Consider the following 26,248-nt stretch of genomic DNA (forward strand, 5'->3'; position numbering starts at 1 on the left):
AAGGAAAGCCTTGGTTTGAAAGGAGCTGATAATTGAACTTTATCAGGGATCATACTCCTTCCAACTTCATAAAGGCTCCCATCCCAACAATAGGTAGAATGATTTATTCACTATCTTCACATTAAAAATGGAAAATAAAACTCCTGGCCATCAAATCTAAATTTGTATGGACTAATTAAGAGGGTATATATATATATATATGTAGTTGGGTGGTTTTGTTTTTGTTTTTTGCAATAAATGTTCAGGTTTTAGTTTTCATAACTTGCCAGTACTAATCAAGTGTCTGCTGCAGCCTTTGTACATTCGTAGCAAGTTGTGTAATGAGTGCTCACTTGTAAGTGAATGTTCTTACTCTCTAGTGATGCACTCGGGCAGCCCCCAAGGAAGGATAAGTAGAACTGGCTCTATAAATATGCCTCCCCAGCTTAAGACAAAAGGCCACGGGCACTGTTTTACAGATCCTCCTATGACAGAGAAATGCTAATTCAAAAGAAAAAGGATTAAATGCTAATATTGAGTTGGCCAAAATATGCATTCGGATTATTTCATAAAATGGTGTGGAAAACCCGAAAGAACTTTTTGACCAACCCAATATTTCTTTCAAATGCTCTTCCTAAAAAAAAAAAAAATCTTAAATATTGAAAGAGAGAAGGAGCAAAGAAAGTGGTTATAAAACTGTAAGACTAACACTATGTAAGAGAATTGATTCCTGGAAGAAAAAAAGGGCAGATGCTAAGTGATCACTGCCTCTTAATTTCAAAACAGTTCTAAGGTCTAAATTACTTTGGCATCCTATAACTCTGGTTTTGCTGAAGAGAGTTAAGCCACCCAAACCTTTGGGACAAAAATAACATGTAGAGCACATTGATCCTGATACTGGGCTGGGGGAGAATAATTGCTCTATAAAACCTACATAGAAAATCTAAATAAAACAATTATTTTCATTCTCATTCCTTTAAAAATCATGTTTGCCATGAAATTAAGCTTTAAGCTCCTAGCTAGAAATCTACTAGTGACCTTGAAGAACTTTATACTCATAGAGCTGGTTTCTGATCTTGCATATAAATGTATGCATCTCATTATATATGAGTTACATCTATAAATCTGGCATTGGACAGTGTTTGACACTAGAATTAAGTTCTCGCATTGGAAAGTATGGAACAAACAGTAAACTTACAGCTACTCATCTACATAAATACATGTCACCACTTAGGAAAATATAATGTTTCCAAAATCTCTGTTTTTCAGATGAAATACCTGTCACAAAGAGAACATTAAAAATAAAACAAGAGTCTTCTGAAGAAGCACAGTAAGTAGATGTTCCCCCTTTCTAAAAAGTGTAAATACCTAAGTTTAATGACAAAAGTCTTGCTGTAATTCGACATGCTATGAAAGTTAGGGGCTTCTCTGGTGGCTCAGACACAGGCTCAAGAACCTGCCATGCCACTGAGGGAGCATGTCTCATTGTTCTTCTTCATCTTCTTAGCCTAAGTTTTCCAGTGGTTAATCCAAAAATGCTGAGAATTATGTATATGACAAGAAGAAACAGATATATGAAAATAAGTGTGTTTATGGTATTTGTGTGGATATGGCATTTGGATGTTTAAATATGATACAGAGATGAGGTGCAGGGCCCACAGATTGTCTGGGGTTAAGTGAAATGATAGGAGGGCCAGAGGAACACTTAAATTACAGCTGTCCCCAACCTTTTTGGCACAAGGGACCAGTCTTTTGGAAGACAGTTTTTCCATGGACCAGGATGTACGGGATGGTTTGGGGATGATTCAAGCACATTACACTTATTGTGCACTTTATTTCTACTATTATTACATCAGCTCCACCTCCGATCACCAGGCATTAGCTCCCAGAAGTTAGGGACCCCAGATTATAATATTCCATTTTGGGAATCAAAAAGTAAGTTCTTAGGAACTGCAGGGTAGGCCAACTGATGTAACTGGAAATGAACTCATTTTCACAGAATTGGTGTCACCAGTCTCAGAACCCCCTGAACTTTTCCCAGTTGGAACTTCAGAAATACAGCAGACAGTTCTTAGGAACTGTTCAGACAGCTGGGTCTAATTCTTGCTGTGTTCCACAGCTGTCAAAAGCTGGTCTGAGGCTTAAGCCCAGGGAACTTCAGGCTGAGATCAGATCAGTGGGGCAGGAAACTGGCAGACTCTGCAGAAATGTCCAGCATGGCTGTTTCTCCAGGATTCAGCCCATAGGGTGAGTGGGTCCTAAAAGGCGACTCATTTCCCAGTGTGCCAGTTTCCTAAGAACTGTTCCTTATTGCTGACTTAGGGCTGTGACAGTGCCAAATATGATAACTTCATTTGGGCACTGGATTTTTTCACTCTTAAGTTTTAGGTGGAATTCACCTGAACTAACTGATACATTCTTTTACACCAGTCAATTATACCATCCTTCACCCATGAAGAAGAGTCACCACTTATTTATCAAATACCTACTCTATGTCAGGCATTGGGATACTTAAAGCATTGACCCATGCAGAAACATGGTCCTACATCTTAGCCTCACAGACACCACATCCTCAACATTAGCAAAGTGACCGAGTGCCTTTGTGCACTCTGAGAAGAGGAACAGTCCCCAGAAATGCAGTGATTTCATCTGCATGGCCACTCAAGTACTTGAGTAGCTTTTTAGACAAACTGAAGGGTAGAGGGTGAGTCCAGGACAGTCACTGGACCAAGAAAACTGATAACAAAACATTTGCTCTTTGTCATCTTGGAAAGAAAGTAAAGGAAAGTAAGAGAGAATGGCTATGTGGAAGATCCCCCAGTTTGTTCCAAAAGCTCTTCTAGAAGATTTGAGAATTTAAGAGGAAAGTGTACAGTCTGTCTTCTACCAAGAAGCTGTTCACAAACCACCCTCTTTTCTTGCCTGTGTTTGATTATATGTGAGTGTGGTAGTTGAGTATTTTTGTAGTTTAAACTTGTGATTGATGTAGAGTGTGATTATTTGCTGCCAAGTTACCATTTAACAAACTTCAGTCTTCCAATATCAGAGTTGTGCCCTGAGAAACAAATATCCTCATATCTATATAAGTCATTATGAAGTGTCAGTTGGAATTACTTGAAATAAGCAGCATGTGAAACAAGAATTTCCCTGCACTTTGTCTTATTCTGTTAACTGTCCAAATCAAAATTGAAATAATTTCTATGCTTTTGCTTCCCTTTATAAAAATACATTTTAGGACAATCTCAATTCATTATCTGGAATTTTTCTCTCTTAAAACGGAAGCTTAATAATGGAACTTTTCCATCTGAATTTTCAGATCTTGATTCTGTGCTAAACTGTTCTTTTAAATTTGGGAGTAGTAATGAATTTTAGACAAATAGAGGAAAATATCCTTTTTTCAATATATCCTTTTTTGAATCAGATCAATTCAGTTCAGTCGCTCAGTCGTGTCTGACTCTTTGCGACCCCCATGGACTGCAGCATGCCAGGCTTCCCTGTCCATCACCTGCTCCCAGAGCTTACTCAAACTCATGTCCATTGCATGGGTGATGCCATCTAACCATCTTATCCTCTGTCGTCCCCTTTTCCTCCTCCCTTCAGTCTTTCCCAGCATCAGGGTCTTTTCCGATGAGCTGGTTCTTCACATCAGGTGGCCAAAGTATTGGACTTTCACCTTGAGCATCACTCCTTCCAATGCACATTCAGGACTCATATCCTTTAGGATGGACTGGTTGGATCTACTTGCAGTCCAAGGGACTCTTAAGAGTCTTCTCCAACACCACACTTCAAAAGCATCAATTCTTCAGCGCTTAGCTTTCTTTATAGTCCAACTCTCACATCCATACATGACTACTGGAAAAACCATAGCTTTGACTAGATGGACCTTTGTTGGTAATGTAATGTCTTTGCTTTTTAATATGCTGTCTCGGTTGGTCATAGCTTTTCTTCCAAGGAGCAAGCGTCTTTTAATTTCATGGCTGTAGTCACCATCTGCAGTGATTTTGGAGACCAAAAAAATAAAGTCTGTCACTGTTTCCATTGTTTCCCCACCTATTTGCCATGAAGTGATGGGACCAGATGCCATGATCTTAGTTTTCTGAATGTTGAGTTTTAAGCCAGCTTTTTCACTCTCCTCTTTCACTTTCATCAAGAGGCTCTTTAGTTCCTCTTCACTTTCTGCCATAAGGGTGGTGTCATCTGTGTATCTGAGGTTATTGATACTTCTCCCGGAAATCTTGATTCCAGCTTGTGCTTCATCCAGCCTGGCATTTCTCACGATGTACTCTGCATATAAGTTAAATAAGCAGGGTGACAATATGCAGCGTTGACGTACTCCTTTCCCTATTTGGAACCAGTCTGTTGTTCCATGCCCAGTTCTAACTGTTGCTTCTTGACCTGCATACAGATTTCTCAGGAGGCAGCTCATGTGGTCTGGTGTTCCCATCCCTTGAAGAATTTTCCACAGTTTGTTGTGACCCACACGGTCAAAGGCTTTGGCATAGTCAGTAAAGCAAATGTAGATATTTTTCTGGAACTCTCTTGCTTTTTTGATGATCCAGCGGATGTTGGCATTTTGATCTCTGGTTCCTCTGGCTTTTCTAAATCCAGCTTGAACGTCTGGAAGTTCACGGTTCACATACTGCTGAAGCCTGGTTTGAAAAATTCAGAGCAGTAGTCGTTATCAATTTCATGTTTTCCTATGGCCAGCATGTATGGGTCAAACTTCCTTAACTTCCAGAATTTCCAAGTTAGAAATTAATCTGTTTATTCTTTTAAGTGATTCTGATTACTTTTCTGAATACAGCATTCTTCACCTACTTTTTGATAGGTCCGAAAGCCATGATACGCACTATTATACACACACACACACACACACACACACACACACATTATTCTTGAGTTTCTGAAATCCTAGGGTCTTATGTATCAATAGTTACTAAGTGTAATACAACTAGACTATAGAATAATGGAAAGCAGTTTATCACTAGTTCTAGAAACTTGCTCGGGGTAAGCGTGTCTCAGATTTTAATACTATGATTATCTGGAACTGCACAGTCCAATATGGTAGCTACTAGCCATCTGTGGCTATTTAAACGTAATTTTTAGCTAATTAAGAACTTAATACCTCACTCACAGTAGCCACATTTCAGTGCAATGGCTAACATACTGGACAGCACAGACATAGAACATTTCCACCATTGCAGAAAGTTCTGTCGGACAGTGCTCATCTAGACACCTGAGGAATCTGACTTTTATCTCTCTTTCTAGGAAAAGAGACATAATGCAGAATATTGTACAAATTTTGGAATCAGTACAGTTGAAATGGGAACTGTTTCAGAGCTGGACAGACTTTTCAAGGCTTCACCTTTCTAATAAACTGGCCATTTTTGGAATCGGTTACAACACCCGTTGGAAAGAGGATATCCGTTACCATTATGCTGAGATCAGCTCCCAGGTGCCCCTCGGCAAGCGACTCCGGGAGTACTTCAATTCTGAGAAGCCCGAGGGCCGGATCATCATGACCCGAGTGCAGAAAATGAACTGGAAGAATGTATACTACAAATTTCTGGAGATCACTATCAGTGAAGCTAGGTGCCTGGAGCTGCACATGGAAATTGACTGGATCCCCATCGCCCACTCCAAACCAACTGGTGGGAATGTGGTTCAGTATTTATTGCCAGGAGGCATTCCCAAAAGCCCGGGTCTCTATGCCATTGGCTATGAGGAGTGTATTGAGAGGCCTCCCTCCCCCCATGTGGAGCGACGTACCCTGGACCCCGGAAAGGAGGGCCGGGTTGACTTGGAAACCCTTTCAGCACAAGCCTCCCTGCAGGTGGAGATAGAACCCACTCGAATTACCTATTGCTACCTCGGAATTGCTGAGGTCAGGACTCTGCAGCAATGCTTGTTTTTACATTTCCAAGCAAATACCAAAACCTTCAGCAAGGATTGGGTTGGTATAAATGGGTTTTTGTCTCAGAACTGTATTGTGGATCCCGGTGTGTCCCCCAAATCCATCTACATCAAATTTGTAGAAGTTGAGAGGGATTTTCTTTCTGCTGGCTCGTTAGTTGAGTGCCTGGAAAAAGCCATCGGGTACCCTTTAAAATATAACAACTGAATGTCATCCTTCATAAGGATCTGGGCTCTTACCTCTCTCTTCTCTACCCCTGTCCCATGACCCAGACTGTCCCTCATCCAGATGCTGCCATCGACTCTTCATGGAAACTCTTTCCACGATTGGGCCAGTACAACTAAGAAACCATAGTAGACCTTGGGCAGAGAACACAGACCTCACCTGAAAAATGCTCATTTTGAGCAAACAAGCTACACAGCAGACTTGTGTGGTGGGTCAGCTGTTTCTTTTTTAAAACAACAAAAAACCAATTTTTAAATGAATTTTAGAGCCCTAATGTAAACAAATGTAGGTACATTCCATATTGGACAAAACTTATACTTTGAGTTTCATATGAAATTGAAAAATTGTATTTTTTTCACGATGTTTCATTTTTACACATCTCTATGTCTCTATATAAGTATTATTTACAACCTTGAATAAATAAGCAATAGATAATGGCAAGTAAAATCTTGAGTCACAGTGAATAAGACTGTTTTTCAATATTACCCTTTAGCTACTATTGTATATAATTTAGAGTTTCACTTTTTTTCACCAACCAAGTGTTTTGCTATTCCCAATCAGTGTTGCCTGCAAAGCCCTCTGTTTCTGTGATGTACCAACTTTTGGTTGTGTTGCCATTTAAAACTTAAAAAAAAAAAATTAAAGGAATTCCTGGCCTCTTGGCGTTGTAGTAGTGGAGCTTTTTGTAGCGGAGTGTGGTCTCACCGGCAGTGGGACTGTTCTCTGACTTGACTGCGAGGGATGAACAAAACAGAGCAGGGTAGGAGCTTCACTGCTTTACTCATCTTCACTCTCTGTACCCCACTGGCCAATGTCATGATCCGTTTTCAGAGTCCCGAAGGTCACTGGGACATTTCATTTTGTGCTACTTTTTAAAAAGCTACAAAAGGATATTCCTTTTGGCCCTCGGTACATAATATTTGCAAGAGACTTTCATTCCTCATCTTTATACTCAGGAATCAGGGGCAGCTGTCTCAAGAACACAGGTGGAGGACTGACATCATACTGCCTAGAAAAGGAGAGAAGATGTAAGAGAAACGTCCAAAGATTTTAGGTGGTCCATAGGATAGGAAATGGTAACGTGTTGATTCATTAGGAGGGTAACTATCACGTTCAGATCTTTCAGAGATTTCTGTGCACTGCACATAGAGGTTAGTACTCTCAGCTAAGAACTAGCTTACCAGTAGTGTTGTGAAGGGATACTTTAGTGTCTAGGCAGGGATTTGTTAGATTCATTTACCTTTAATGAGTCCCCCAACATCTCTCAGGTTTTCTACTTTAAGTGGTCTACATGTCCAAGGAATAGCTATAAATCTCCCCATTTTTCTTGAAGATAAAATTGCATATTGATTAAAAAAAAAAAGTTTCTTTCTTTCTTATAGCCTGAATGGCCTTATATCAGTAATTTTTCTCATTCTGGTTGTGAAAATTGCTCAGTCGTGTCCGACTCTTTGTGACCCCCATCGGCTATACAGTCCATGGAATTCTGGCCAGAATACTGGAATAGGTAGCTGTTCCTTTCTCCAGGGGATCTGCCCAACCCAGGGATCAAACCCAGGTCTCCCACATTACAGGTGTATTCTTTACCAACTGAGCCACCTGGGAAGTCCTCATTCTGGTTGGTCAGTGCTTATTTATTTGTCTAATGACTAGAGAGCTTATGATCAATGAGATGACCCTTATTAATGGCATTTGAGGCTAGCTCTATGGAGTTGGCTGTTTCCTGACATGAGATGCTAAAATGAGGGCTAGTTCAGGGAGTGTGTAAATAGTCTGGAATGTTTGAATGCAGCACATCTTGCCAGGCATAGGCTGTAGGAATGGGCCTTAGGAAACTCTCATGAGTCAGCTCTTCTTTGGAACTTGGAATTATTGTCCTGAAGACCAAGGCTACACTGACCATTTTGAAGCAATGATCTCATAATATCCATGCCAAGTGCTGCAGGAAAAAGCATTATTGCCAGGAGTAGTACATGGCATTCCCCAAACTGCCACTGGTCAACCCTAAAACTAACACAATTTCTCCCCATCCCAATTCTCACTGCTGTTGGTTACTTAGCAGGGGCAGAACATTTGGGAACATTTACAGAGGACGTTTGAGATCTACCTACTGTTACTGAGAACAGGGCACTGCTAGACCACTATGAGCAGCAAGGAGAATATGGCAAAGACTGATTCTGTGTGTGTTTTTACCCTGTGGCTTGGGACGGATGAGGAGTCGGGGCAAGAGGACAAAGCTGAGCATTGGGAAATGGAGACTTGAAGTACCTTGCTGATTCTGAATATCTATTCTTTTTGGCCGGAACAATCCAGAAAAAGGGAGAGCAGGGTGTCATATAACTATGAGTTTTCCTAAAAACAAAAAGTGGACTATTAAGACCTTAATGAAGCCTTATAACTGATTCCAGGGGAATGGAGACGCTACATTCAAATATAAAAATCAGCATTAAAAAAAAAAGTACCGTAGAGACTTTCCAGGTGGTCCAGGGTTTAAGACTTTATCTTCCAATGCAGGGGGTGTAGGTTCGATCCCTGGTTGGGGAGCTAAGATCTCACATGCCTTGGGGCCAAAAAAATCAAAACAGAAGCAATACTGTAACATTCAATAAAGACTAAAAATGGTCCACATCAAAAAAAAAAAAATCTTAAAATACTGTAGAGGTAAAAGATGATGTATGACTGGGAGAAACACTAGTGAACTGCAAATCTCTAACATACGAACTTAGCTCGTGCAGATAATCTGTTGTGCAAGCAGCTCCCAGATCACTCACAGATCATCTTCTAATATTCCCATTTTATACAAGGGTAAAGAGAAATGTTCACCCTAAATTACTACATCTCAGCAAAAACTTTCAGGAAGTAATAGAACTGCTCTGCTAACTTCTACACTTGACCCCCTCAGGGTCAGCAGGGAAAAAAAAGTGGTTGGAATAGGAGATAGTATAGAAAATTCTTCTATTGGGTGAGAACAGTGAAAGAGTCCTGAAAGCACTGTTTCTGTGTCACTTGGAGAGAATCGCTGCCTACAAATCTTTATTTGTATTTTTACCTCTTTTTTTTCCTTTAAGAAGCTTTTTATTGAAATAATTTAAGATTTTTTTAAAATAATTTAAGATTTATAAAATATTGTAAGAAGAGTGCAAAGTATGCCCCTGTATATTCACTTGTTCCCATAATCTTGCCTACAACAATGATTACTGTGGTGGTTGCCAGACAAATAATATTTGTGTCTTTACTTCTGATGTAAATTACTTCGGGTGCAAATTCTGAAAAGTTAGCTACTGAGAGTGAATGTTGAGGTTCTGCATTATGTGGCGCTTGATTACAGCCTGTAATCAGATGCTTTAGTGCACCTGAGACAACCAAGAGCTCACTGCTCTTCTTGGAAGGGGTAACCTAGCCTGACCTGGAAGTAAAGGAGGGATGTTTATAAAAGGTGCTTTGCAATGAAGACTAAAGTTAAAAAAAAAATGACTGTGATAGACTAGAAAAACCAAACCAACAGCACCCCACCACACACACACACACAATCTAGTTGACAGTTTCAAGCCTGTAGCCCCTGCATAAAGGTATGAGACTAGCAGTTACCTATTACTACTCCCTTTGCTGGCACTAAGCTGCCGAGTACTAGATTCCAGGGATTGCATGAGCAGTCTAGTGTTTGCATTGCCATTTCTCAACGCCACTGCATGGCAGGTATTTAAAGAGCAGTCACGAAGGTCATACTAGGAAGAAGGAGCCGAGAGGGTCAGTGGGACACCGTGTATTCTCCTGCTTGGAGAGTGCAGGCTCAAAGACCTGAGAACCATGTGGAGTAAATGGAATCCAGGAGACCTGGCATCTTTTCTGCCCAGTAAACTATCACCTGGAGCAGGCAGCGCCAGGGATTCGTTGTTATGGTTTCTGCCCTCGGTGACCTTGACTCGGTGGTTGAGTTGTGCCCCGACGTTTGAAGCATCTTTATTTTGGCTGTCCGACAGAGAAGCCAGAACAGGTGCGCGCCCTTCTCTAAGAGAACTGCGGCCGCCAGAGGGTGCAGAGGAGCATTTGACCGACCCGCGCGGGGAGGTGGGGGCGGGGTGGGGTGGGGGAGGGACGGGTAAATTAAATTTCACTAGAACATGATCTAGTCCGGGGAATTAAAAGATCAGAACGCGCTGGGGGCGGGATGGGAGGCAGCGAAGATATGGGCAGAAATAAACCGACGGACTCAGTCCAGTCTATCTTCCCGCAGCTGCCCCCTCCTCCCCGGTCTGCCTAAGGCTTTTCAGAGTTGAGAGAGGAACTTGGCTCCTCTCTCCTGTTTCCCGCTCAGAACCTGGGGTTCCTTGCGCCAATCGTTTCCCTCCTTGGGTTTCCGGCACAAGCTCCGAGTGACCCTCGGGTCTGCCTTTTAGGGAGCCTCGGGGAACCTGCGGAGAGGTCCGATCTCCGCCCGCAGGTCCTCGCATCCTGCCCCGCAGCCTAGGGATCCCGCGGCACCTGCAGGGATGGGCGGGGGCGGCCGCGGCCGCATCCCTGCGCCGCTCTCCCGGCCGGCTCCCGCGGCCAGCCCGCCGCTGGCCTTGGAAAACTGGTCGTTTCGGGCAGCAGAACCGGGCCCGCGTGGCCGGCACTCTGGCCCCTTCCTGCCGCCCCGACCCCCACACTGTGAGCCCCAGTGGCCCCGGGGACACGCGCCTGAGGACTCTGTACCCGCAAACTCCCCCAGTCAGTTAATGGGGCGGGACCCCCGGACGCTTAGGGTGACCCCTGGACATCGGACAATCCCCAAACCTCCCTTCCTTCCTGGCCCTCCTTCCTAGCCCACGTAGCGGACGGGGAAGGGTATGGCATGGTCTGACAGGTCAGGACCCTCTCTTCTGCCCTGGACCTCCGCTGGCTGCGAGGGCCCCACGACTCACCCGACCCCACCCTGCGTCCTGACCGGGTGGAGGCCGCGGGATCCGGCCGTCGGAGCGCGAGGATCGCCCCCCTGCGGCGGGTCACCCTGGAGCCACGCCCGGGAGGACGGCGACCTCTCCGCCCCCTCGAGTGCCCCGCCCTCCAGTCCCCGGCGGTCCCCACCCCGCCACCGGCACACACACTCAGAGACTCTGGCCAGAGCCGCCCTTGGTATCAGTGGCCCGGTTCCCGCGTCCGCTCCAGCTGCCGGGCAGCCTGAACACCTGTCGGTCGGTGCGCCCCGAGCCGGCGCCCCTGACTGCGTCGGGACCAGGGAAGGCCATGATTTCCTTGCCCGGGTCTCCTGCGACCAGCTTGCTGCGGGTTTTGTTCCTGGGGCTGACTACTCTGGGTGAGTGAAAGCCTGGATGGACCTGGAGGGGACATGAGATGGGAGATGGGATGAATCCCACCCTGAGAGGCTGGTTTGGGGAGCTGATGAGGAGCTGGGTGGGACAGGATCCCGCCTCCTCCGGCTCTTTCCCTCCCAGCACTTAAACTTTCCCCTAGGTTGGGTGTCACTGGTTGGTGCTGATTTCTGTCGCCTGTGTTGGGGAACAGCCACCACTTTGGGTGCTGTATGTTTGTGGCAGGGGAGAACGTTTGTTGGAACCATTCCTCACCCTCACTCCCCACCTCCACCGGCAGAGCCAGATGAGCTGAGCTGCTAGAGGAGACACTGGCTAAACAGCTTAAGGACTTAACTCTAGCCCCCCTCCCAGCCCCCCACCCCACACACAAGCTGATGTGCAAGAGCCCCTGGGGAATTCCCTGGTACTCCAGCTTGACTCACACAGGGACTTCACCTCAATTCACAAGCCTGGATCCTTCCTCTGGCCCCCTCCTTCTGCTTCCTGCCCTGGGAATCAAGGGAGGTGCCCCCAAAGCTTGACCGTGAGGTCATGTAGGACACAGGAAATGGAGGAGGGGTTCGAATGCCTAGAGGAGCAGAATTGTGACACCCCCCCCCCACCAAGAGGTCCATCACCCCCTGTTGGTTCTCTGAGCCAAAGGGACAAAGGAAATAGAGAGGAGGGCCTCAGAGAGTCAGAGAGGAAAGCCACCTCCTTGGGGCAAGTGCTTGAGGCCTGTGTGAAGGCCTCCAGGAACACCCAGAAGCTGGAGTGGCCCGGTCCAACATCTGGGAGAAAAGGACCCACAGGAACAAAGCTCATTATAAACCATTTCACATGCTGCCTCCCAGGCTTTCTTGCCATCCTTCAAGGATCCCAAATGAGGGCGAAGGGTGGGTTTGTCCGGCTCAGCTTTAACTCCTCATTTCTCTCAGGCTGGAAGTCTCCAGGGCTTGGAAAGAACCATAGTGATTGAGACTGAGATGGGGACCATCTAAATCTCACCTGGGTACTCTTTAGCCCAATCTGTGCTGCAAGGGTGTCAGGGCAGGAAGTATTAGGGTCCCCAGACAAAGTGGGGCTCAAGACCAGACAGCCCCTCTAGGCTTGGTGGCCTGCTATAGGATCTCTCCACTTCTCAGGTCCCCCTCTCCCAACTTAAACTGTCTCTTTCCTGCATTCTATCCTCAATTTCCCCATCCCCCTTCCTGCTGGGGATCTCTGAAGCAAGGCAGAAAAATTCAAGTCAGTGTCCAGGGCGTCATCCGATCATCTGTGTCTCTCCTGCAACCCATCCTCCTTCTATCCGAGCTCTGATAACTCTGAGCCTGTTTTCACACTGAAGGTCCAGGCTTCAGCATCCCTACCTCTCCCCACCCCCACCCCCCACCCCACCCCCGCTGGGGATTGCCGAACTCTCGCTGGCCACTTGAGGGTTAAATGGTCCTCTGGATGGTCAGCATTTTGGGAGATACCGGCTCCACTGGGCTCTGCCCGACCGGGTTCTACCCGGAGGCCCTTATGCTCCCTCGCGGCTCAGCGATGCTGCCCCTGGGGCGTGAGAAGCCCGCGGGGGGAGTTTCTCAGAGAAAGGGAGACTAAAAATAGTAGCCCTGGGGAGCCAGCCCAGAGCCCATTTTCGCTCTCCTTCGCTCTTGCCTGCTCCACAAGTTGGTCTGGAGAGGCCCAGTAGGGTCCCTTCCCTGCCCTGGGTTCCTTCACTCAGATCCGCCCGCCCCCCTTTCCTCTCCCTGTGGCACCTGGGAGCAAAAAGCCCTGAAGAATTGAGGGGTCTGTGGTCCGGGGGACACCCAGGATCAGAGCAGTGAAGCCTGGGACCTTCTCCAGCTCCTAGCTGACCTGTGTCCAGGCCCCAGTGTGTCCAGCTTACTACTTACTAACTTACCCTGCCCGCCCCCTCTTTGTAAAGTGATATTATAAATGCAGGACCTGAGCGAGGGGCGCCTAGGGCGGAGGCGGCTCACTCTTCTCCTGGGACCCCGGCAGGTTTCCCGCGGGAACTGTGTCTGGCCTCTGGGAGTGAGCTGCAGGAAGGCCCGGCTAGGGCCTGCGCCCCCCGCAGGCCTCTCTGGTGTCCCGGCCAGCCGGTCGGTCCTCAACGGGCGGCGGGCTCCTTGAAGCGGAGGTTGTTTTCGCCTGCAGAGCCTCCGGTCCAGCGGCGCCCTCGGCATTGTCTCCTGGCTTATCACCGGGCACAAGTTTCCTGCTCAGCCCTCAGGGACCCCGCCAGGAAATGGGGAGGGGGGTGCTAAGAAGGCCAAGGAATTGGGGTGAGGGTTCTGTAAAGACGCGCAACCAGGAAGCGGAGGGGGTGGCGCGCATCCTGGCCGGATCCGCTCCTGGGCCCTCAGAGGCCTTCAGCCGGCCTCCAGGAGGGTGGACAGCCCGGCCTGTGCGCGGCCTCTGTCCGCTCGGCGGCCCCCTAACCACCACGCAGAGATGGCATCTCAGACTCCAGTGCAGACCGTTGAGGCCGAGGACTCAAGAGCCTCAGCAAGAGCTGGGTGAAGGTCCAGAGCCGCCAGCATCCTCAGGCCTGGCTTCCGACAAGCCCAAGGTTCTTCCCCCAAAGGACTTTTGTTTGGGCCTCTCCTCTGCCTCTCCAAAGGGCAGTAAGGGAGTGCCTCTGGACGCCATGAGGCAAGCTCCGATTCGACAGTCCCCTCCCTGAGACCCATACCCCCGGCCACCTCCTGAAGGACAGCCACAGGCAGATGGAAGCTCTGTGCTTGATCGGTTTTGTACCTGATGGTCAAGGGACTTTGCTTCTCCTCCTAGCTCTGCCGAGGTTCCCAGTGACCTCAGAGTACCCTCCCCCCATCTCCCGTGGGCCCCCAAAGGGCCTTTGAGAGGTTTCCTGGGGGGAGCCCACGTGTGGAGATCCAGCAGGAAGTCGTGGAGCCCAGCAGTCACTGGGCCGCACTGGGCACTGGCCGCTCCAGTCTCTCTGGCTCGGAGTAGTTCTGAAGGAGCCGCGGGGTTAATCGGTAAACGATTAACCTTCCTGGTCCCCTCTGCCCATCTGGTGGAGGACTGCAGGAGACCGGAACGCTGTTGATCCTGACCCTCGTCTTTCCTTCTTGGCTCATGCCCCGGGGAAATTGCGGGAGCAAGTGGCTTAAGTAGAGTGTAGATTAAAGGTATTAAATCCGCCCTTCCTCTTGGGTGTCTTCCCCTTCTCGCTGGAAATCTGCCCCCTCCACTTGGTGCTCTGAAATCTGTGCCTCTGAATACAAATGAATTTACAGACATGGGTCCTATCCTTGCTACAAGCCAGCGGGGCTGAGGCTGGGGAGAAGACGCGGTGATGGATTCGACCATCGCGGGATCACAGGCCAGCGAGCCCTGGGCAGTCTTGGGAGAGAACCCCGAGAGTTTCGTCCTCTGCTGCCACCGCGCTGGGCAGGGTCCCTGGGCTCCGCGCTCACTCTCCTTCTCTCCTCCCCAGCGTCCCCCTCGCGGGCCCAGATGGAGGTGCACGTGTCCGCCAGCCTCACGAAGCTGCGGGCGGTGGAGGGAGCGGAAGTGGTGCTCCCAGCGTGGTACAGCCTGCAAGGGGAGCTGTCTCCGACCAAGCCCAAGCCTTGGGAGGTGCCCACCGTGATATGGTTCTTCGTAGAAGGGAAGGATAAGAATATGAGCCAGGTGAGGGAACTTCTGGGCAGGAGGCTAGCTACCTACTAGAGGCGGGGCTGGGGGGTTCGGAGTGGGAGGGGGTTAGGGGGAGGGAGGGGAGAGGAATCGGGGAGTGCATTGGGAAGAGCTGGCGACGGTGGGAGGGGTCGCCAGAGATGTCAGGGAAATGCAAGATCCGTGTCACCAGTTCAAGTTTTGTTTTGATCTTGGAGTCTTCCCCTCACCCAGCCATTTCTCCTTTTCCTAGGGTTCCCTAGAAACCCAGCACACCAAACACTGCCAACGTTTTACTTTGCTGGGTGAGGGGGAAAGTGGGGACTGAGGATACAGGAAACAGGAAGTTTAGGGCAGGTGTCACACAGCTTTTAAAAGTTGAGCATCTTCCTGTTTTCACATTATCTGTCCTTTGGATGTGCTCACAGGCCACAGGTCACAGTAAGCCCACTCCCCAGATGATTATCTGCCCCCCCCCTCGCCCAACTCCTTTATGAACTCCTTGAGAAGCAAGGGTGGGTCTCTTTCTACAGTCTCTTACCTGTTCTACTTTCCTGACATCAGAGGCAGATTTACCCCGAAGCCAGGGAAATGTCATTTTCAGAGCACCTTCTTTACATGGGCTCCCTGCAAGGTCCTAGGAAGAGTGTTGAGGGGGGAGTCATTTGGTAAATAGGGGATGAAAACATATGAAATATGAAAGCAACTTAGATTGCAGGAGTGGGGCTGGGATTTATACACTGGAGGGGAGGGTCTTCAAGAAAAAGAAAACTTTATAAGATACTTTTTCTTTTTGGCTGTCCCCCTGCAGCCTGTTTCTTTCATACGTTCTCCGCTTGTTTATATGATTTATAAACATATGTTTTATATGTTTATATGAGCCCCTCCTGGTGGCTCAGATGGCAAAGAACCTGCATGCTATGCAGGAGACCCAGGTTCAATCCCTGGGTCGAGAAGATCCCTTGGAGAGGGGAATGTCTACCCACTCCAGGATTCTTGTCTGGAGAAGTCCACGGACAGAGGAGCCTGACGGGCTACAGTCCAGGGGGTCTCAAAGAGTCAGACATGACTGAACAACTAACACACGTCCATTTTTACCACTTTCTAAACACCCAAGTGGGAGATGAAGAAACAGCATCCAGGGAAAGAGGACCTGTTCTGATGCAGAGGATCTGGGGCGGTGAGAGGGTGGCTAGGGAGACAGAGGTGGATGGACAGCTGCTACAGGTTAGAGGGGATGGTGCAGATAAGGGGTATTTGAGGACCCCCAGTTTGGGGGAGGGGGACGAGCTGAGCCCTGGGCACAGAGCAGGCATGTTGTGATGGGGAGGTGTTGTTGCCCCCACCAGGTGTTGACATACATCGGTCAGGTCACAACGGGCATGCCTCGAGCATCCCTGGTCCACCCCATGCCCTCCCGGAACGTGTCACTGCGGCTGCGGGACCTGCAGGAGAAAGACTCCGGGTCCTACCTCTGTTTTGTGAACTTGCAAGACAATCAAGGCACTGTTAAAGGTCAAAGCAGCAAACATTTAGAGCTCGATGTGCTGGGTGAGCCAGAGGCACCCGTGGGAGGTCAGGCAGGCCTCTCCCCCAAGTGACCGAGGGGGAAGGTTGGGGGAGGGGCAAAAAGGGTGACAGAGGGTCCATGTGTGGGAGGGGGAGGGGGAGCTCCTGGTCCCCTGATATGAGTTTTTAACCCGTCTTCCCTCCCCCAGTCCCTCCAGCTCCGCCATCCTGCCATCTCCGCGGTGTGGCCCACGTGGGGGCCAACGTGACCCTGAGCTGCCAGTCCCCAAGGAGTAAGCCCACTGCCCAGTACCAGTGGGTGCGGTCACCCCCATCCTCCCAGGTTTTCTTTGCACCTGTTTTAGGTGAGGGAACTTCCAGAGACAACTGAGAGTGTGGCTGGGGTAGAGGAAAGATGAGGACCAGAGGGACTGGGGGGCAAGGGGCAGCAATGCTGAAAAGCACTGTGGTGGGGGGCGGGGGAAGGAGGATGTGGGGAGGGGGCTGAAGAAAGAGGCCTGCCAGGCGCAGACAGGTGCTGAAGACCATGCCACACAAGAGACGCTGGGGCTGGAGGATCTGCCATTCACTATATGTGTGACTTTGTGACTGTTTCCTCGTCTGTAAAATGGGAGTATCAATAGCCTTGACTTGAGCACACCAGCTGGCTCAGTGGTAAAGAATCTGCTGGCCAATGCAGGAGACACAGGAGAATGGGAGTTTGATCCCTAGGTCTGGAAGATCCTCTGGAGGAGGATATGGCAACCCACTCCAGTATTCTTGCCTGGAGAATCCCATGGACAGAGGAGCCTGGTGGGCTACAGTCCATGGGGTCGCAAAGAGTCGTACACGACTGAGCATGCATGTATGAATACCACTATAAAAAACACTTGGAGGCAGCTGGAACTTTTTTTGTCAATTTTATTAAGATTATTGATGGAACAATTTTAACCCGATGCTTTGGAAGAATCATTCTTAATTTATCAGCTATGGTAAAGGTATTGCAGTAATGTCGGACAGTATCCTTATGTTTTGGAGTTTCATGCTGAAATGTTTATTTTAAAATGTCTTGAGAAAAAGAGAAATAAATGAAATAAGTGTAGTAAAATGTTAGCAAGTGTGGATATATGGGTTTTCATTTTGTTCCTCCTTCTACTTTTTATTTGACCATTTTTATAATAAAACTTTTTAATTTTTTTTTTAACATAGAGCTTCCATAATAGGTTTGTTGTGAGACTTTTATATAAATTAGTACATGTAAAGAACTTAGTCTTTGGTGAAGAGTAAGCAACCAATAAACTTTAACTGTTAAAATCATTAGATTATTTCATACATTCCTTTCAACACCATCAATTAGGTCATATCACCCCATTTTATAGATGAATAAATTGGGACCCAGAGATAGCAAATAGCTTTCTTAAAGTCCCATGGCCTGTTCTGGATGCCACGTTTTCTAATTCCTTGCTCAGTGTTTTTTCTCTCTCACTACTCAGAAATAAAAGTAAAAATCAGGTTTTAGTTTTTCTGGGCATCACTTCCTCTTTAGCCTTCTTTCAGATATCACTTGGGAACACTGAGCAGTGGAAATGGAAAAGGGTAGTGAGCTAGCAGTTTGGCAACTGATCGTCACACCTTCACCTTTCATCAGGGATTCAGATAGCTAAGGCTCTCAGAGAGTCAAAATAGACATTCCAGAGGAAGGGCAGGGTGATTTTTTATGGGAAAGGGGATCGATCCTTGGACTGATGGCCAAATTGTGTCCACAGATGCCATCCACGGGTCTTTAAGCCTCAAAAACCTGTCCACTTCCATGTCTGGAGTGTATATCTGCAAGGCCCACAATGAGGTGGGCAGCGCCCAGTGCAACATGACCCTGACTGTGAGCACAGGTCAGTGAGGGGTAAGTGTGGTTAAGGAGAAGATTGATCAGTGGTGGGAGCGGGTCAGCAAGAGAGGGGAGGAGGGCTGTCTGCGGAGGCCTCTCGTTAGAACAGGACAAGGTGCTTGTCCTGGTTACGTGTCTGTGCAGGTGTTTGGTCAGTGACTACTTCCTGCTCACAGTCACCTTCCCCTTAACAAAGAGAGAAACTGGGTATGGTGGTGGTGGGGCAGAGGGGCAGTGGGATTGGAAAGGGCCGGGGAATGGCTGAGAGTCCGCCTGACAGTAAGGTTTTCCAGGGCCCAGGGCTACGGTGGTTGCTGGAGCTGTCGTGGGCACCATGGTCGGACTGGGGCTGCTGGCCGGACTGGTGCTCTTGTACCAACGCCGAGGCAAGGCCCTAGAGGAGCCGGCCAATGATATCAAGTAAGTGCCCCTGGTCTCTGCCAAGATGAGGGCTCTCCCTGGGGATTCAGGGAGCTCCCATCTAAGGTAGGGATGGGCGGTGGCTGAGACATCACTTCTATGGGCAGATTTTAAGGGAGGAGAAGTGAGAATAAGACAAAGCATATGGAAACTCTCCTCTCCTCCTCCTTCCACCTTCTGACCTCTTATCACTTCTTTGATGACTAGGGAGGACGCCATCGCTCCCCGGACGCTGCTTTGGCCCAAGGGCTCAGACACAATTTCCAAGAATGGGACCCTTTCCTCTGTTACCTCAGCGCGAGCCCTCCGGCCACCCCAGGGCCCTTCCAGGCTTGGTGCATTGACTCCCACACCCAGCCTCTCCAGTCAGGTCCTGCCCTCGCCAAGGCTGCCCAGGACAGATGGGGCCCACCCTCAGCCAATATCTCCCGGCCCTGGTGGGGTCTCTTCCTCTGCTCTGAGCCGAATGGGTGCTGTCCCTGTGATGGTTCCTGCCCAAAGTCAGGCTGGGTCTCTGGTGTGATGGCCCAGCCACTCGGTGGCTAAGCCATTTGGTTTCTCTCCTTCCTGCAAGGTTCAGTCACACCTGGCACAGAGGCCTGAGACTGGGAGGGTGGCCGCCTTCCAGACCTCTGGTCCTCCGCCCTCACCTTTCTGAGGCTCAGTTGAAACCCAAGTTTCCAGGAAGTAGGAGAAGAGGAAGTGGACCTGGGATTAAGAAGCACTCCCACCCCTGGCTGTCTCTAAGTCTGCAGTGGGATGCTGCTGAAATTGCTACCACTGCCTCCCCCCAACCCCCAGACCTGGTGGGGATCGCCAGTCAACCAATCCTCTAGGCCCCTTTGGTACCCCACCCCACCTAACCTCATCCTTCACTCCCCACTTCAGCTCCTTGCATTAATATAACCTACCCTGCTGGCTTGGTTGGGTTTTGTTGGGGCAGGGGATAAGGAAGATATTTTTTCCCTCTCACTTGAAATGCATGATTTTGTTTTTATTTCGCCAACTTCAATAAAGATATATTGTGTTTGTATGGAAAGTGAGAGTCCAGTCGCCTTTTCAAACTTGGAACTCCCAGGGAGAAGCTGACTCTCGGGATGATGCAAAGAGGATGGTACCCAGACTGTGGACCCAGCAGGGCTTCTCCACACAGCCTCTGACTTGGCTTTCTGGCTCAGGATAGCTCTTCTAGAGTCTTTACAAGGGTCATGTGCTGTCAGGTGGTGCTGGAGAGGCGAGGGGAGGTCCTAACTCACTTTAAGCAGCAAGGGGATGAAATTGGTGACTTTCTGCTGGAGCTCGCAGCTTGGGTGCCTGTGCACTTAATCTTCTGCTTCCTCTTCAAGTGCAGGGCCTGAAGAACCTGACTCCTCCTGCCCTCTCCCAGACCACTGAATCCTTCCTGTCCATCCAGCAGTGACCCCCGGTACTGAGGCAGAGCCAGGCACAGGATGTGGGGCTGCTATGTCCATACCAATCCTGCCACACGCTTTCATACCCAGGGCGGGGGCTTCTCTAGACCTCAGTTTCTCTGCCCATGTAATGGGGTGACTCTGTGAGGCGGGAGGAGGGTTGTAGTTTCCATGGAGACACCTGTCTCAACAAGGGATGCCAAAAGGGCCAAAGAAGGGGTCTCAGGGGAGAAAAGGACCTCCGAGGGCCTCAGAAGGAACAAGACTCTGTGAAGGGAGTGGAAGGGGGTGATGGGGTCTTAGCCTGGGGTTCAGGCTCACAGTGTGAGACCCCGAAGTGGTGACATCATCTCAGTTATCAGGATGCATCTCTTTTCCTCCAGGGTCGCTCTTTCCCTGCAGAGCTCCCATTCTGATCCCTCCCCTTCCCTGGAGTGCCCACCCCACCCCAAACCCAGCCCTCCCCACCCCCCACACCTGACAGCTTCAGAAATTGGGGGAAAGGGGACAACAGAAGGGGGTAGGGTGAGAATGAGTCCTGTATTGGGCCTGGAGGAGGGAGGAGCCCTTCCTTACCTCAGGGCCCGGCCTCTCCCCTTGTTTGCTCTGAGATAGCCAGTCTCGCTCGGCCCAGCACCAGCAGGCTGCTTGGTGGGCACTCCCTTCCTTCTCCCAGACCCAGACACTCAGACGGACCAAGAGTTGGCGGGATGATGGCCTGGCTCCCGGGGTGCTTCCTCTGCAGGGTCCTGCTGGTCTGGGTCGGCTTAAGTGGTGAGGAGGGGGCTGACAGATGGGGATGAGAGCAACCGGACTGGGGAGGGGACATGGAAGGCTGCTGGGAGGGTCGAGGACAGAGGCTGGAGGACAAGTTGGGCCTCTCTCGGTAGGGTTTAACCACCACCCAACTTCTGTTTTTCTTTTCCTGACAAACACACCCCGGGACCTGGCCCAGTCTTGGTCCTTTCACTCACCAACCTGGCGGGTCTGGGCTCCTCCCTCCCGGAAACCTCAGGTTTCGGAAAGGGAGGGATGGAGAGGAGGGAGCTGAGCCCTGGCAGAGGGAGGACACTCAGAGTCATCTGAGCCCTCCCCCCGCCGGCCTCTGGCACCCCCAGCCCCCGGGTTGGCTGTGGAGGTGACGGTGCCCTCCGAGCCCCTGAGCGCACCGGTGGGCAAGACTGCGGAGCTGACCTGCAGCTACAGCACCTCGGTGGGAGACAACTTTGCCCTGGAGTGGAGCTTTGTGCAGCCTGGGAAGCCTGTCTCCATGTCCCAACCGGTGAGCTGGGGGTGCCTGCGCGAGTGGGGGGCCTTCTTGCCTTTGGTGGACTTGACAAGGAGATGTAGGACCAGGGGACCCACCTAGGACGAGGGCAGGGGGTCAGAGAGAGTGCATTTGGGGATGAAAATACTTGGATGAAAAAAAATCAGTGGACTCTTTCTAGATCTTCTTAGGAACACAGTCTGCATGACCCTGTATCACATACACAGTCCTGCAGTTTGTAACTTCCTCCCCCATAGTTGGACTTCCCTGGTGGCTCAGTGGTAAAGAATCTGCCCCACTAAGGCAGGAGACCAGGGTTTGATCCCTGGGCTGGAAAGATCCCCTGTAGGAGGAAATGGTGCCCACTCCAGTATTCTTGCCTGGGAAATCCCATGGACAGAGGAGCCTGGCGGGCTACAATTCATGGGGTCATAAAGAGTCAGATGGGACTTAGCCACTTCCCTATGTGAGTGCAGCTCCAGTGTCAGTTCATAAACTCACAGAGGCTAAGCTGTTGTGATTAAAAGCAGGATAAAATGCTGCCCCTTCCAGGAATATTTGCTCTCCCTCCCCGCCCCTACCCCTGGATTGAGAGCTTGCGTGGCTGAAAGCAATGAATCCAGTTCATTCACCACCTGGGAAGGGGTGATATTTGGGGACAGATAGACCTTCACGGTTCTGGCTACAGAGTATCAGCTTCCCTGGCTGCTTTAGGGAGGGTCTCTTATACCTGCTTTGAAGGACTGTAGAGTTGACACCAGGTGGCAAAAGGCACATCCGCATGTCTTCTGCTTCTCCCTAGATCCTGTACTTCACCAATGGCCAGCTGTATCCAACTGGTTCTAAGGCAGAGAGGGCCAGCCTGCTTCAGAACCCCCCCACAGGAGGAGTGGCCACCCTGAAACTGACCGATGTCCGCCCCTCAGACACTGGAACCTACCTCTGCCAGATTAACAATCCGCCAGATTTCTACACCAATGGGTTGGGGCTAATCAACCTTACTGTGCTGGGTAAGCCAGGCTAGGGACCCTCCAGCCACCCACATGACCTGAAAGATTGCACTGGCCTGCTAAATCTCCCCTATCCTGCTTTCTAGCCCAAGCACCTAACTGCACTAGAGACCTTGAAGGAAAATACCCTTTCCTAAAGTTGTCTAATCTTACCCCTGCTCCACCCTCCTCCCTCAGTCCCTAGTAAATCTCTCCCACAGATAGGGATCTGAGTCATCCCCCAACAGCTCCATCTTTAGGGGAACCTCCCATTTGCAGATAGATTCTGTTTCTCTCTAGGTTAGCAGCAGAGAAAAGCTATGGCCAATTAAAGGAAGATGGCACTCCATCACTAAGCAATAACTTCCTGTTCAGAGCATCCATCTAACCTCAAACTAGAGTCTGATTGGAGATCAGCAAACAGAAGAAACTATTAAAGGGGCTGGGGATGTTGAGATGGAAAAGAGAAGACTTAGGTGGTGGTGTGTAACAGCTGCAATCAAATATCTGAAGAGCTGTCTTATGGAGGAGAGATTTTTCTTCTTTTTTCTCTGTGGGCCCAGAGGGCAGGAAATGGAACCAATGGGAGGATATCATATTAACACAGATTTGGCTTGACATGAGGAAGAATTTTCTAACAATCAGAATTTCCAATAGTGGAAATTACTTCCTGGAGATGAGGTGGTGTGTGAACAGAGGTGGTGTGTGAACAGAGGTGGTAGGTAGGAGTATTAAAGCAGGAAACTTAGCACTTCATGGAGGTGGAGCCAGAAGAAAGCTAAGGTACTTCTTATGACTTTTGCAGTGCCCCCCAGTAGACCTGCATGCAGTCAGAGTGGTCAGACCTTCGTGGGGGGCTCTGCTGCGCTCAGATGCAGCTCTTCTATGGGAGCCCCCAAGCCTGTGTACAACTGGATCCGCCTTGGAGCTTCTCCTACACCTTCTCCTGGCAGCATGGTGCAAGGTAAGGGTCCAGGCCACCAAGGAAGATGGGACTCAGAGCCTGGGCAAATCTGGCCTCTAAACTCCACACAGCCACAATAGAAGTTCCATGTCTGGAGGTATGAGATACATGGCTATATCTCCCCTACTTCTTCCTTGGCTGCCTTTACTGTTCCCTCCTGTCATCCTGTACCATCTGCAGCTGTGTGGTCCTGGGAGCATTTATCAAGCTAAACATATTTCTGATATCCTGGAAGACAGTGGAAGGCAGGGGGTATTCTGTGACTCCCACTTGTCTATTCTGGGGCTTGGGGTTCCTTGTAGATATCTTAATGGTCATGAATCATTTCCAAACTTCCTAGAGAGGAAGCCGAGGCAGAGTAGCAAGGACTGGCTTGAATCTCCTTCAGGGGATCACATAGCTGGCTAAGAGCCTTGGCTTCTCAGTCTCCTCATGCTGGCTCCAGTGCCCTGGCTACCCTCCCAAGCCCAGCAAACCACTTTACCAATGCAGAAAGCCCCCAGGTCACCTCCCAATGTGTACTTTTCCTTGTAAAGGGAAGGTAAGCAGCTTAGAAGAACATTTGGGTCAGCTTAGAGCCCACTCCAGAGAACACAATTTCTAGCAATCGAACCCTTTCCACCAACCAAGAACCTGACATCAGCCAGTAGCCAGCCCACCCCAGTTTCACTGCGGTGTCTGAACCCTTCATGTGTGCCATTTCCCCTTCCCTGAAAAGGCAGCTGTGTAGGGTGGAAAGAGTACAGAAGTTGCAGTGGTTTTGCACTTCCTCTCTGGGTCACCTTGGACAATTACTTTCCTTCTCTGAGCCAGTGTGCCCACTTATAGAACGAGGTTAGTTCCTTCCTGATGGGATTGTGGTAAGGATGAAGTGAGATACAGTTTTGTCATAGTGTAGCTCACTGTGAGTCGAATGAGTGATGGACACTTCTTCCTTATTCTCTAGATGAGGTGTCTGGCCAGCTCATTCTCACCAATCTCTCCCTGGCTTCCTCGGGCACCTACCGCTGTGTGGCCACCAACCAGATGGGCAGTGCGTCCTGTGAGCTGACCCTCTCTGTGACTGGTAGGGGATGCTGGGTAAAGGCTGGGTTGGTCTGCCTGGGTAGGGGGTCAGTGTGAAGCCATCTGGGGCATCAAGGAAGGTCTGTTGCTCTGACGATCATGTGTCTCCTTGTATGTGTGCTAAGTTGCTTCAGTCATGTCCAACTCTTTTCGACCCTATGGACTGTAGCCCCCCAAGCTCTTCTGTCCATGGGATTCTCCAGGCAAGCATACTGGAGTGGATTGCCAAGCTCTCCTCCATGGGGTGGTCTTCCCCACCCAGGGATTGAACCCAGGTTTCCTGCACTGCAGGCAGATTCTTTACCATCTGAGCCACCAGGCATTTATCTCCTTACGTGTCTCCTTAGACCCTTCCAAAGGCCGAGTGGCTGGGACTGTGATTGGGGTGCTGCTGGGCCTGCTGTTCCTGTCCGTGGCTGTGTTCTGCCTGATAAGGTTCCAGAAAGAAAGGAGGAAGAGGCCCAAGGAGACATTCGGGGGGAGTGACCTACAGTGAGCAGGAGGGCTGAGGGCTGGTCAGGGTGGGAGGAAAGGGCTTGGGTTAAGAGTTGGTGACGGCAGCTCTCAAACTCTGACACCTTCAGGGGTATTTCAGGGTGAGGGGCATGGCTCAGCCCTGGGCTTTGGTTGTGCTGTGGGTGCAGTGCGGCTTGTGTATTTCAGCGTGTGAGTGAAGTGTGCAGGGTGGAGGGCTTGGTTCATGAGCTACCCTCTCCCTCCTAACACTTAGAAGAATGTTTTGCTTTTCACTTTTAAGGAACTTTTACATAGATTAACAGGCTGTGGAGGCTGGGAGTTGTTTGTCCTGAGCTCTCAGCTGAGTCTAGTTCTTCTGTGTGGGGCAGAGAAAGGTAGTAAGGAAAGGAGAGGCAAAAGCCACCTGTCATCAACTTCAGCTGTCAGCTGTGGGGTCCAGAGTCAGGCATCGTTTCTCCAAGTGTGGTCCTCACACTGGGAGAGTTCCTATGTGCTAAGCTGCCTCAGTCCTGTCCAACTCTGCGACCCTATGGACTGTAGCCTGCCAGTCTGTCCTCTCCAATCCCTCCTCTGTCCATGGGATTCTCCAGGCAAGAATACTGGAGTGGGTTGCCATGCCCTCCTCCAGGGGATCTTCCCAATGCAGGAATGGAACCTGTGTCTCATGTCTCCTGCATTGGCAGGTGGGTTCTTTTACCACTAGCATCACCTGGGAAGCCCAGTCCTCAGATTACCTGAACTAGGAGTTTGTTAAACATTCAGATTCAAACCACTTCTATTCCTCCTGAAGCAGAATCTGTGTGTGTGTGTGTGTGTGTTTGGGGGAGGGATAGGGCCTGGAATTGTCATTTCAACCAAAATTCCACAAGGATTCCTACGCACAGTAAAAATAAGAAGTCCCTGGGATAGAGGATGGGTGTGTTCTGAGGGATGCACTCAGCTTTCACTAAGAATTGCCTGTATCCCATCAGGGAGGACGCCATGGCACCGGGGGTTTCTGAGCAACCTTTGGAAAGGGAAGATTCTAGCAATGGGCTCCTGGAGAGGCCCTCCTCTGCCAGCACGGTGACGACCAAGTCAAAGCTCCCTATGGTTGTCTGATTTCTCTCTTGATCCCTGAGGGGGGAATATCAGAAATTAAAGTTTTTGGGTACCATACTGTCTCTCTCTTCGTTCTGCCGGTTTAGCAAATTC

The 26,248-nt window shown here is 49.5% G+C and overlaps 3 protein-coding genes and 1 long non-coding RNA gene across 14 annotated transcripts in view; 3 read left to right on the plus strand and 1 right to left on the minus strand.

Moving 5' to 3' along the window:
• Positions 1-6,779, plus strand: part of MSANTD2 (Myb/SANT DNA binding domain containing 2) — a 30,963-nt gene extending 24,184 nt beyond the window's left edge. For all 9 annotated transcript variants that reach the window (XR_015157314.1, XR_015157315.1, XM_086382976.1 and 6 more), the window contains 2 exons: positions 1,249-1,309; positions 5,248-6,779. Coding sequence is in view for 7 of the 9 variants with exons in the window: in XM_086382976.1 (XP_086239102.1) it covers positions 1,249-1,309; positions 5,248-6,100 (914 nt within the window). In the remaining 2 variants the exon portion in view is untranslated. The remainder of the gene's footprint in view (positions 1-1,248; positions 1,310-5,247) is intronic.
• LOC147342271 (uncharacterized) lies at positions 6,450-11,121 on the minus strand. Its single transcript, XR_015157333.1, has 3 exons — positions 11,023-11,121; positions 8,581-8,678; positions 6,450-7,127 (listed from the first exon to the last, which is right to left on the minus strand). It is a non-coding gene; the product is annotated as an uncharacterized LOC147342271 (long non-coding RNA).
• An 89-nt stretch (positions 11,122-11,210) lies between these two features.
• On the plus strand, positions 11,211-19,919 carry ESAM (endothelial cell adhesion molecule). 2 transcript variants are annotated; one of them, XR_015157317.1, is made up of 7 exons: positions 11,211-11,414; positions 14,885-15,081; positions 16,416-16,617; positions 16,785-16,940; positions 18,342-18,475; positions 18,754-18,880; positions 19,088-19,919. XR_015157317.1 is itself a non-coding variant. In XM_086382984.1 (7 exons), exons 1-7 carry the CDS (start codon positions 11,345-11,347, stop codon positions 19,401-19,403), a joined length of 1,191 nt encoding a protein of 396 aa, XP_086239110.1. In that variant the 5' UTR covers positions 11,211-11,344; the 3' UTR covers positions 19,404-19,919. The 2 variants fall into 2 exon arrangements, 1 of the variants encoding a protein (XP_086239110.1); XM_086382984.1 differs by having other exon boundaries at positions 18,342-18,464.
• Positions 19,920-20,909: 990 nt separating this feature from the next.
• VSIG2 (V-set and immunoglobulin domain containing 2) lies at positions 20,910-26,210 on the plus strand. 2 transcript variants are annotated; one of them, XM_086382985.1, is made up of 7 exons: positions 20,910-21,066; positions 21,411-21,574; positions 22,362-22,569; positions 23,354-23,512; positions 24,459-24,578; positions 24,925-25,069; positions 26,026-26,210. In XM_086382985.1, the coding sequence occupies exons 1-7, from the start codon at positions 21,003-21,005 to the stop codon at positions 26,153-26,155; spliced, it is 990 nt and encodes a 329-aa protein (XP_086239111.1). In that variant the 5' UTR covers positions 20,910-21,002; the 3' UTR covers positions 26,156-26,210. The 2 variants fall into 2 exon arrangements, with proteins under 2 accessions (XP_086239111.1, XP_086239112.1); XM_086382986.1 differs by lacking the exon at positions 24,925-25,069.
• Positions 26,211-26,248: the final 38 nt, after the last annotated feature.

The sequence above is a fragment of the Bos grunniens genome, chromosome 29 (assembly GCF_055505025.1).
Source record: "Bos grunniens cultivar Pamir isolate PY7600 chromosome 29, Bosgru_T2T1.0, whole genome shotgun sequence".
Classification (NCBI taxonomy): Eukaryota; Metazoa; Chordata; class Mammalia; order Artiodactyla; family Bovidae; genus Bos; species Bos grunniens.

Excerpts from the sequence above, each read along its gene's own strand:
- ESAM (XM_086382984.1), top strand. The coding sequence starts at position 11,345 with ATGATTTCCTTGCCCGGGTCTCCTGCGACCAGCTTGCTGCGGGTTTTG. Across the intron at positions 16,618-16,784 it reads TTTAGAGCTCGATGTGCTGG|TCCCTCCAGCTCCGCCATCC; the intron begins GTGAGCCAGAGG and ends TCCCTCCCCCAG. Across the intron at positions 18,881-19,087 it reads GAGCCGGCCAATGATATCAA|GGAGGACGCCATCGCTCCCC; the intron begins GTAAGTGCCCCT and ends TTTGATGACTAG.
- VSIG2 (XM_086382985.1), top strand. The coding sequence starts at position 21,003 with ATGATGGCCTGGCTCCCGGGGTGCTTCCTCTGCAGGGTCCTGCTGGTC. Across the intron at positions 21,575-22,361 it reads CTGTCTCCATGTCCCAACCG|ATCCTGTACTTCACCAATGG; the intron begins GTGAGCTGGGGG and ends GCTTCTCCCTAG. Across the intron at positions 25,070-26,025 it reads TTCGGGGGGAGTGACCTACA|GGAGGACGCCATGGCACCGG; the intron begins GTGAGCAGGAGG and ends GTATCCCATCAG.